At 36.0% G+C, this 12,062-nt stretch overlaps 1 protein-coding gene across 2 annotated transcripts in view; it reads right to left on the reverse strand.

Annotated features, from left to right (window-relative positions):
• Positions 1–1,551: 1,551 nt before the first annotated feature.
• CPSF2 (cleavage and polyadenylation specific factor 2) overlaps positions 1,552–12,062 on the reverse strand; it is a 32,054-nt gene continuing 21,543 nt past the window's right edge. For both annotated transcript variants that reach the window (XM_082681593.1, XM_082681594.1), the window contains exons 10-16: positions 11,599–11,699; positions 11,067–11,267; positions 9,069–9,221; positions 8,118–8,343; positions 6,712–7,011; positions 5,358–5,492; positions 1,552–4,958 (exon numbers count right to left, since the gene is read on the reverse strand). In XM_082681593.1, the coding sequence (XP_082537719.1) occupies positions 4,866–4,958; positions 5,358–5,492; positions 6,712–7,011; positions 8,118–8,343; positions 9,069–9,221; positions 11,067–11,267; positions 11,599–11,699 (1,209 nt within the window). In that variant the 3' untranslated portion in view covers positions 1,552–4,865. The remainder of the gene's footprint in view (positions 4,959–5,357; positions 5,493–6,711; positions 7,012–8,117; positions 8,344–9,068; positions 9,222–11,066; positions 11,268–11,598; positions 11,700–12,062) is intronic.

A 12,062-nucleotide genomic window follows, 5' to 3' on the forward strand; every position in this document is an offset into this window, starting at 1 on the left:
ACAATTAGAGGTGCCTTTAAAAAAAAAAAAATTGTGTCAAGACGAAAAAGGAAATGCACACAATAAATTGGATATTGAACGTTAAAATAACCTCAGAAAGCGATGTAGTACGTCCTTATGAATCCTTTGTGTATTCTCTGCTTGAAACTATCACTCAGTATCAAATGTTTGAGTAGGATCCATAGAATTCCATTAACAATGTCACAAAAGAAGCACATACACTTTCGGTTCTCTTCAACTACAATGAGGAGAGATTTAAAACTCTCCAAACTCCTATTTTGCTCCTCGAAATCACATTTTGACTTCAAGAACTAAAATGAAATGGGCTTGAGTAGTGAAGGAAAAAGCACCAAAAAAATAGAGCTGTGTGGGAATGGGGCGGGGCGGAGGGGGGACCAACAGGAGAGAGAAGCCAAGATACCCTCATTTCCAGCAAAGTCCTGGGTTTTTACTGTGACAATTTGGGGTATTTTCTCACAAACACAATTCACGTGGTTAGAGTGAAAGAAAAGCAAAAGAAGGAAAAAAACCTTTCCTTGATCCCTGCCCAGGTAGGCAGATGTGAAGATTCCTTCTCTAGTTCGCACTGCATCGTCACTTAGCCATCCACTTTGTAGTTATCAAAAGGCTGAATAAAGAAGGGGTTAGGGGTGGCAGAGAACCACCACCACGCAAACAAACAAGCAAACAATCAACCTCTCAATCACTGAATTACTAACCACTATTTACATCCTTTGACTTAAGTGGTAATGAGTTCATCAATACTTAAAGGACAATAACCGTGTGATAAAACTCTAGAAGCTTAAAACCAAAGAAAACTACAGAAGGTGACATTTACCCTTTCTCTCCCCGCCCTCCCCACCTTCACTGGCCATCACACAGAATGGAAGCAGTCTCTCTCTCAGCAGGCTATTGTCCTAAGTAACAGCTGCCAGATGCTGTTCTTAGAGCAGATAAACTGAACATATTCCCCCTAAGCAAAGTGAATATAACTAAGGAAGCGAAGCAGCACAGCAGTGCAAGGAAAAAAGTAGTTGAAATTTACAGCTTAAAATCTCAGAATGTTATGCCTGAGAGGAACTGCAGAACTCATGTAGTTCAACATACTTATTTTAGTATTGAATCAATGGATTCTATAAGGATTCTAGATTCATTCATTTAATATAAAATGAACGGACTCTATGAAGGCTAGGTTCCAATTCCAACTCTGTCTCTGACCAGCTATCTGACTCAAGCAAACCCCTTACCTCCCATAGGCCCATTCATTCAATACTAAAATAAGCGTGTTGAACTAGATGAATTCCATAGTCCCTCTCAGCCATAACATTCTAAGATTTTAAGCTCTAAATTTCAAGTACTTTTTTTTTTCCTATTAAAAGTGAGTGGCCTTTTTACAGAAATTGATAAACTGATTCTAAAATTCATATGAAAATGTTAGGGAACCAGAACAGCCTAAACAACCTTGAAAGAGAAAAAAGGTGGAGGATGTACACTTGCCAATTTCAAAATTTAATACATAGTTACAGTATTAAAAACAATACTGGCATAAGGATAGATGTATACATCCGTGAGATAGAATTGAGAATCCAAGAACAAAGCCATATACTCATGGGCAACTGATTTTCAACAAAGGTGGCAAGAAAATTTGATGAGGAAATAGTCTTTTCAACAAATGATGCTGGGCTACTGGATATCTAAATGCAAAAGAATGAAATCAGACCCCTACCTCACATCATACATAAAAGTTAACTCAAAATGGATCAAAGACTTAAATGTAAGAACTATATTAAACCATAAAGCTCTCAGGGAAAAAAAAGCAATGGGTTTCTAAGATATGACACCAATAGCACAAGGGACCAGAGAATGAAACAGATAAATTAAGACGTCATCAAAATTAAAAACTATTGTGTTTCAAAGGACACTATCAAGGTAGTGAAAAAACAAACAGAATGGGAAAAAATATTTGCAAATCATACATATGATAAGGATTTAGTATCCAGAGTGTATAAAAAACTCTTTAACTCAACAATAAAAAGATAAATGACCCAATTTAAAAATAGGCAAAGGATCTGAACAGACATTTGTCCGAAGAAAATATACAAACAGCCAATGAGTACAGAAAAGAAGCTCAAAATCATCAGTCATTAGAGAAATGCAAATCGAAACCACAATAAGATACCTCTTCACACACACTAAAACAGCTAAAATAAAAAAGATGGTGAGTAACCAGTGTTGCCGAGGACATAGGAATGTAAAATGGTGCAGTCACTTTGGAAAACAGTCTGGCAATTTCCCAAAAGGTTACACAGAGTTACCATATGACCCAGCAATTCTACTCTTAACGTATATGCCTCCCCAAATCGAAAACATATGCCCATACAAAAAACCTGTACACAAATGTTCATAACAGCAATATTCATAATAGCCAAAAAGTGGAAACAAACCAAATGTCTCTCAACTGATGAGTGGATAAACAAAATGCAGTATATCCATATGGAATATTATTCAGCCATAAAAGAATACTGATACATGCTACAGCATCGATGAATCTTAAAAGTTATGCTAAGTGAAAGAAGTCAGACACAAAAGGCCACATACTGTATGATTCCATTTTTATGAACTGTCCAGAATAGGTAAATTCATAGAGACAGAAGATAGATTAATGCTTGCCTGGGGCTGAGGAGAAGCGAGAATGGGGAGTGACTGCTAACGGGTACGGAGTTTCTTTTCGGGGCGATGAAGTATTCTGGAACTAGATGGTGGTAATGGTTGCACAACTCTGTAAATATACTAAAAAATAATAATAAATGTAACTTTAAAAGAGTGAACTTTAAAAGTATGTGAATCGTATCTCAAATTTTTTTAAAAAGGCAAAGGCCCTCCTTAGAAAACTGATTTTCTCACTTCTGTTTCAGGCCACCTACTGGTTCATGAAAATATAGAAAGTTTGCAATGATACTTGACATTTATAATCCCACTGCCACAAATATTACAACAAAATTTCTTTTTAACCAAATTATAGCTATCAGCTGATGGTCCATTGTATTTATTTTGCCTCTGCACAATGACGATCTGAAAGTGCCTCTGAGTTCATGATTTACCTCAGAGTCCTTTTTAAAATTTATATTTTTCTTAAGTAACTGAGACTAAACAAATGCCTTCATTTTAGAAATTTTAGTAATACTGTCATCTAGAAACAGGTAAAAATATTGCTCCTGCATTGACATTAGTTAGCACAGCCATCTTCAAGCAGTACTTTAAAATTTAATTCCTGTGCATAGGACAATAAAAACGCTAGGCAAGAGACAATTTTTCAATATCACTATTGCAATGTAATATGTATAACCAGATGCTTTAAGCCATGAAACAAATGCAGACTTTCTTTCTCCGGAATATAAATAGGATTCTTAGGCTTACTCTATTCAGTAGTAAGAGTTTAAGTGATTTTTTTTTCAAAGCTCTGCAAAGAAAACATACTCTTTATCTTCATCGTCTGTAACTTGTTTTGTGTGTCTGGTTTTCAGTACCAGAAGGCTGTAAACTTTGCATTAGCAATTTAACTCACAATAAAAGCTTTCTAAGCATTTGAAATAGAGTGAAATATTAATTCTTGTCTGATATCACTGGGTTGTATTATACATAGTTCCATATAAGTTAAACAAGAAATCTGACCCTTCTAAAAATGCTTAAGTGTAAAGAGTAGGGTTTAAATAAGAAATAAACATCAAGGTCTGTCGTGATTAAGCTACATTCTAAAAAAGCACCCACAGATTACAATAGGGTGACATGACTTTCATTTTTAAGTTCAATGAGAACTGCATATACTGTTTTTACTCTTAAACACAAGTGGTTTATACTGTATCAGGGATGCTAGCCCCAAGAAAGAGATGAACATAGAATGGATGGCCTTATTCAACTTCAGTATTATTTCTGTAGTAATGTGTATAAAATCCAACCACTGCTTGGGCAACCTTAGGAGAAAGCAAGCCTAAGAGATGAAGACCTTTACACCCTTTAATTATACTGCTACCTTATAAAAATATGAGGTTCAACATTTGTTTCCCTAAAAGCAAAGCACAAAACTGTCTCCAGTACAGTAACCTAGCTGATAGTTAAGATGTGTTTAAAATGTATGCAGGACCTTTAAGACTAGAACACGTCAAGGAGTTTTTTCTGAATTATGTATATTCAAATGATGGTGTTATAATTCAAGCTGAACAACAACAACAAAATCTTGATAAAAAAGGAAATGGGAGAAATAAAAACTGGTTTCTGAACCAAATGTGTACCATCTCACAGTAGAGTGAATTACTGGGAAACGTAGGCATGGAGTAGATAAGCTCCCTGTGAAGAAAACTGCATATAGGAATTCAAAAGAATTACAGCACACACTCTGTTTTTTTTGTTATTTAAATACATAGGCTCAAAAAACTGGTTCATCAGGGTTTTCTTATAGTGCATCTTTTTAAGATAAATTCTCATTTTTCATTCCAGGAAATGTAAGAAACAGTTTGCAAGAATTCATGCAAACATGTTTCTCTAAGGCCATGAACTGGTTTGCTAAGTTGCATTGTTTTATTCAAGTAACAAGCCCTTCTAGAATAAGGGGTCTCTAAAAGAAGCCAATCACCTTCAACTCCAGGGCCTGCACACTTGTAAGGATCTCTCACTCTGAAAGCCAAAAGGTAGCATGCTCATTTCAGCATTAGCAATATGGTTTCTATTTACATTTTAAAAAATCTAATGCATGTTCAATTTTTCTGGCAGATTCTTTTTGTATGTTACAAAACGAAAATGCAAAAGCTTAGAGTAAGAATCCTTTTTTCTTAGAAAGGTCAAACAGATACTTCTTGACATCATGTCCTTTACACAATGGCATACTGTTCATATAAAAGGTCTCTTATCCTATAAAAATCTTGACAAAGGCAGCCTTCTAATCCAATGCGTCCAGTTTCCGTCTAGAAACCAAGTAAAAAAATAAGTTATTTAGCAGACTTTCTATCCATTAATATGCAGACATAATAACCAAAATATATTAACTAGATTGCTCTATGACTGATTAGGAAATGGACTGCTCTGATTCACAGAATATGGATATAATATTCAAGTCATGAATTTTACATAGACACATAAATGTCACAGGAGTCAAATAATAAAAATTTACAATAAAATTATATATCACGTCTTTGAGAGTCACTTTTAAAAGCCATCAAGGTCATCACTATAAATGTGGTGTCTTCACTATAAATTACTGATCTCCAGTGTGTAAAATTAATTCAATCAAGAATTACAGAATTCAAAATAACTGAACATCAGGAGCATCTGTTCAGTGCAGCCCTTCTTAAAAACACACTTACTCTACGGACTGCTACTTGATTGTTGCAAACGAGTACACCTCCTACGAACTCAGCTTGGATCCCCTCCCTTAGGAGAACTTGTTTGAAGTCCGACAGTCTTGGTTCATTCATAAAAACTGACTGATGTCCAGGAACCTTAGATAAGGTTAAAGGGGAAAGAAGAACTTCAAATAAAACACCAGACACACAGTTGTACTGAATAAAGTGAAATAACACATGATCTCTAAGATATTTCCTATTATCCCCTGAATTCCTTTGACAGATCATTTCAAGACTATAAATCACATTCCAAGTTGTTAGTCTGAATTTTACCTCATTATTTTACATTACAAAGCCCTTCACATTTTCTGAATGTTTCACAATCAATTTTATTAGTCGTGCCTCACAATAACAGAACGCCGTTTGATAATGTTATGCTCTTCACTCCCCCACTTGCCTAAGGGGGTCAACTAGAGTGCGAGTAGGCAGAACTGAACAAAAAAATTCATTTTCCAGATCCCAGTCCTTTGTATACAGTTCAGAGGATAATTCTCCCCTGATCCCACTTCCACTTTCCTTCCTCCCTCACAGTGAATGCGTGGGTTTTAGAATCAGAAAGGCAAGTGGTTCAACCTAATGCCGCTGCTTTGAATATATTCTCTAGCCATAGAGGACATACGCTCTGAAGTTGCTTTGACGTGCGCCAGCTTTAGCACAGAGAGAAGAAAGTTCCTAATTCCTCCCCACAATTTTGTTGTACTTGAAGGGAATCCAATGACAGAGGCCGTCTCTCCATTCTTTATTGCATAGAAGGGCCAAAGACATCACTTGACAGTCGTGTCAGACTCTCATAATATAGTTTTAATATTGCTGTAAGTTAATTACCTGGAAGCTCTGCCAGTTAACTAGCTATCTCTTGAGAACACGTAAATAAAATACTAGACTAAAACTATTCCTATAGGAAATAAATGATTTCTAACTGCATCAAAACCAAAAGTGTTTAAGTTGAATCAATAACACACAAAAATGGAGTACAAGAGTATGACATTCTTAGAAAATTATAAATCTCCTGACTGGAAGCAGGTAGATGACCCTCACAATCATCAAACTTAATATTTAAAAATCCATACTGAAAAACAAATCATGAAACAATTATGTATCTTATAAGAAGATCTGCTACAGGTTTCCTTACTATCGTTATCATTCTCTAGCCATAGAGGACATACGCACGCACACTGAGACATACCTTGAGTAATTTTTTTTAAACTCCAAAATGAGCCTATATATGACATATTTTAAATGGTTAAAAACATTTAAAAAAACATTCAAAGGATGACAAATTAAAGGAGAGAGAGAAGCAGCACATGCTTTTTACCTCATGAGGTGGTAAGGGTTCCAAAGTAGGAATGATCTCACTTTCTTCACCTGTTTCTTTCTCATCGTCTCCAAACAGACTTTTCATGGCCTTCTGCTGTGCTATAACGCTAGAATCTGAAGGAGCATCCACTTGCATTTCTGAGTCTTCTCCGTCATCCTTTAGTTCTCCTTCTTCTAAAATAACTCCTGTGTCCACTTTGGAAACTCTCATGTCTAAGACACCATCTATCCAAGCTAATTCAGCATCTTTTGCCTTACAAAACTGAAGGGAGCTGACAAGTGAATCTTTTAATCTCACCTAGATATGATGCAAAGGGGAGGGAGAGAAACAATGCCCAAAGAGTATAACTTAACAATTAAATATGACCTATTATTATTTTCTAACTCTAGTACTGTGTATTAAAATTTGAAAATCTTTCATTCATCTGATCTTCACTGTAACTGGTAATGACCTAATGGCCTGTAAAATCATAGGGCCCCTGTCTACTTTCTTAAGGTTCTTAACCTTGACTGTACATTGGGACCACACGGGAATTTTTCTTTTTTTAACATTAATGCCAGGGTCCCACCTCCAGCGATTCTAATATAACTGGTGAGACTAAGGCCAGAACATTGAGCCCCTTGACTCCCCCAGAGCTCTCCAGATGTGTAGCCGGGGTGGAGAACCACTGATCAGTCTCATCCCTAGGACCTGATGCTACTTCAGGAGTACTGAATGGCTTAGGGTTTCCTCAATATACCACGCAGTTTCACACCTCCATATTCCGGGAACGCTGCTTCCTCTTGTTCTGCCCAGAATGACGCTGCTGCCTGGTGAATTCCAATCCATTTTTTCCAAACAAATATAGACACCACTCTTGCCTTACCTGATACCATCTCCCACTACCAGATATGAGTTAATCAAGCCTTCCTCTGTGCCATTCCTGTTTTCTATACCTGTCTCCATTTTTTTCAATTAGGAATAGAACCTTAACATCCGTGAATTTTTAGGAAACTTCTGAATTCCTAAACACTCCCCATTCCCCTCACCTCTATACTTTCACAAATGTTGTTCCCTCTGCCTGGAACACTTTTTCTCCCTCTCTTTACCACTCTATATACCACCCTGACAACCCGTCTAAATAGCCGTCGGGATTCAGCTTAGTTATCCCTTCCTCTGGGAAACTGTTTCTAAACCTCCCAAATTTGGGTTGGAATCTCCCTCTTGATACACTCATAGCATCCTGTACTTCCTCTATCAGAGGTATAACAGTATGATAAATGCTATTTCCTTGTTACAAGCCCCACAGACTATAAAATCTGCTAGGACAAGGGACCACATTTGTTTCACTCACCACCGTATTCCTAATCTATCTGTCCTAATCTGCAACAAAAAGTACTTATTTCTATGTGGCTCATACTTACCTGGTAGATATGAGTTTCACTAGTGGCATCGACTGTTTCATGTAGCTTTGGCATGTACACTTTAATATCTTTCCCACCAAACCCACGGCAGCACTCTGCAAGATCCTGACTGGCCTCTGGTGGTCCATGGACAATGATCAACTGTCGTGGTTTCATCTGATTGATGATTTTTTTAATGGAATCCCCATCAGAGCGTCCTTCATAGTCTATGTAAGTAACCCTGGCTCTGTAATTACATGATTATTCAAGCTTACTTTTCTGGTAAGTTAATTCTAAAATTAGGTTTTTAATGGCTTTTATCATCAGGAAAGAAATGTATCAATATGTAGAATGAGGATTTGAGGAATACACGTGTTACATTGTTAATATGTATTTTTGAGCTCTTAGCCATACCCAAGAATGTATACTAGATGATACCACTAGACAAAAAGCCACTTTGCTCTCTGATAACTTTAAAAATTATATTCCAAAATGATCATTTACTGGTGTTAACTGCACTAAACAGAGAAAAAAAGGTTCACAATTTTTTAAGGCACAGTGGTTATTTTTAAGACACAGTGGTATTTTTAAGATGTTAATGCACTCGCAGAGATGTTTGAGTCAAGGAGTTTATTTTATTAAACAAGAGTTTAGAAAAATTAAACTTGAAATTATATAAGCTCACCTGCTACTAGACTTACTAGAAAGACCAGAAAGAATGTTTTTTCACATACATGTACAATTTAAAGTTTAACCCCCTCCTCACCACCAATTCATTTTGGCATTCAAATATCATTAATGAAGGGGAAAAAAACACCATACTTCACAAGAAGAAAAAAATTACATTTTAAAAGCACAAACTTACTACAGGATATTCAGAAATCTCACTTTTGAAACAATGTAAATTATGTGACTCAAGCGCTTGAAATTTTACCTCCTAATCTATGCTCAAAATGCAACAAGAGCACTTACTTTATTTCTATAGATTCTGTTGTAGAAATACACTTAGTAGGAACATCAGATAAATCCTGATCCATGGGTTCATCTCCATTTGTCAGGCCAGACTCTAATTTGCTTTTTTCTTCTTCAGTAGCTTGAAGTTCTGGCACTAAGAAATCCTCTGGTCTAAATAAAAAGTCTCTAATTAGAAGCAGTAACAAGCAAGCCAATATTATTTAATACATACAACTAATTAGTAGATGGCATAATTTTTAGACTCCTCACATATATCAAGATTCAAATACACATTTGATCCAAAGTCAGTGCAACTTCACAATATCAATCAGATGACTGCATATATTACGTTCTTCATGACCATCAAGGAGTAGTACACTTTAAAACACACCATGTGGGTGAGTGAAAAGGCCCTACCTACACACGTCATTAGAAGACCTTAGTGGCTATCATAAGTATTCTTGCAACCTGGCCCTGCATTTGTTTCAGTAATTCTTTTTCTCAATTTCTGTGGTTTCTCTTGTCAATTTCCAGTCCTTATAAATCTCAGATCTCCTTTGGTTTCCTTAAGACACCCACATTATTCCTTCCCTGCCCGACGAAAGCAGATGACTCTCCATTTTTGCACATTACAGAGAAACCTGAGATACAAAATCATTAGCTCCCTCAAGAGCCTTCATCTTTATTTCAACAAACTACTAGCACAACTGTTTTCCAATATCAGAGAGAGTTCTACATTAAAATTAAAAAGCAAACTTTTTTTTAATGTTCTCTCTAATCTCTATATTTATCATGCCCTCACACTCCTGAGAATCCAGGCCTCTGTCACCCAACATCTAGATTGCTGCAGGAGCCCAACATCGCCAACTGTAATCCACATAACAACTGTAGTAGCAACCACTTAAAGTGCATTTACTATGAGTCAGGTTCTATGCTAAGTGCCTTCAAAAGCATAACCTCGTTGTATTCTTACCCCCATTTTTCAGATAAGAAAATTGAAGGTAAAGAGCACTGTCCATATGATAAACAGATTGGCCATTAATTAAGTGAAATGGTAAGCAAACTCACCAATACGGTTTAGATTGTTAGTTTTTCTCCCTACTATTTTAGAGGGCCAAGTAAACAGTAGAATTTTCCTAATTAAATTCGAGGATGACCTAAGACCATAGGCTCAAGATATTTACAAAGAAAGTAAAAGAGAGGGAACTAACTGTGTTGCGGTGGCAAGGGAGAGACAGGAAAGTTTTCCAGTGGTTTGTGAGGCCAGATTCAGCAGCCTGAAAGCTTGGGATGGGAAGGTAGAACCAAGCTGAAGGAAGAACATGGGTAAAGGCATGACATGAAAAAGCTGAGCAGGGGGAAACTGAGAGAAGGCTGGAACCACCAGAGTGGAGAACACACACTGCTGTAAGAGAAATATAGAGAAATATAATAGAAAAGTAGGGAGAAACCAAATTGTGAAAGACAGCGTGCATTATGCTAAAAGGCAGTTGACATTTACTGATCTTTATTCAGGATAGTAGTGTTTTCAAATCTGTGATTAGAATGTGTGATTTCAGTTGTTTTTCTAATAGTGGGTATAGATTTGGTAGATTTTCTATGGTTCCACTCACACTATCTCCTATTCTTCTTGTAACTAAAACATGTGTGCAACACTACTTGAGACATAACCCATTTCCCAAACTTAACATAACCTTAGCCATCAAAAGTTCTTCCTATCATATGTTTTTCTCCAATGCACATCCCTTACCTCTTTTTAAGTGGGGAGGGCATGAAAGAGTCCTGATCATCATTTTAAACATTTCACATACCTAAGTAATAAAACTACCAGTTTTCCTTTATTATTAACTCTCTATATGTTCCTCAACCTTTCTATTTTTATATTTCAAACTACAAGCTGAGATACTCAGAAACTAAGTACATAATGACCAGAAAGACCAAATTCTTTGAGCTAAAATGACAATACAGTTACTACCTCCAATCTGTAAGAAAGAAAAACTTGTTTTGCTCACATACTTGATAATTTCTCCATATTCATCCCATTTAATTCTTTCTTCTGGGGCAGGAAACATAGGATAAGACTTTTTAGCCTGTTTGAAGAAACTTCCTTTACGACTACCTTCACCTTTCATCATCAGGTCATGCTTAGTCTTATGAGCTGATGGCTGGTCAATATCTTCCTCAACGTCACTCTCATCACTGGAATCTATGTCTGCCCTAAGGGAGTTTGGGAAAAGACAAAGGTCATAAAGTCCCCAAAAGACTTTTAATTAATATTTATAAAATTATTAATGAATTAACATTCACTATTAATTCAATGATAATGATAATATTACTGGATTGATATTTCGTGACATAGAGCATTAACAGCCAGTTAGTAAATTAACGTTAGCACTGAAAGGATTTAGTATTCTAGCACCACTGGAAAGATGTAATAAAAGTAATAAAGTCAAAAGAAAATTTAAATATTTTCAACTAAACGTTTTTGTCCAGAAATAAGTTATCAAATTACTTAGATAAACTTCTAATCTGTCTGAAAACAACTTACTCTTTTGACTGTTCAAGTTTTTTAGCAGCTTCTTTCTTTAGTTTCTCTTTTTCCAAGTATTCTTCAAGTTCTTTCCCTTCAAGTTTCACACGTTTCCTCAACTACAGAAAAATAGCAGATGAAAGGAAATATCAATATTAGGGGGTTAAGGCAGTGGGGTGTGAGATACATCACATCTCTAAATTGATTCATCATCTTTAAACTAAATTTTCCTCTGAAATTATTTAAGTTTCCATTATGTGCAATTACAGATCCTATTTAGATTAGGACTAAAACTGAGCTGTCACATTTCCAGGATGGGTTTAATTTAAATCAAACTGGCTAAAAATCACCAATCAGGCAAAGAAAATACAGAGAAGTATTTTTATAATTTGGTGTAGGTGAGACCTACACATGACATAAAACCCAAAAGAAAACGTGAATAAATATGGTGACAGGGAAAAAAATATTCTCACATTTTAAAT

This window comes from Grampus griseus (genome assembly GCF_964374135.1).
Source record: "Grampus griseus genome assembly, chromosome: 2".
Classification (NCBI taxonomy): Eukaryota; Metazoa; Chordata; class Mammalia; order Artiodactyla; family Delphinidae; genus Grampus; species Grampus griseus.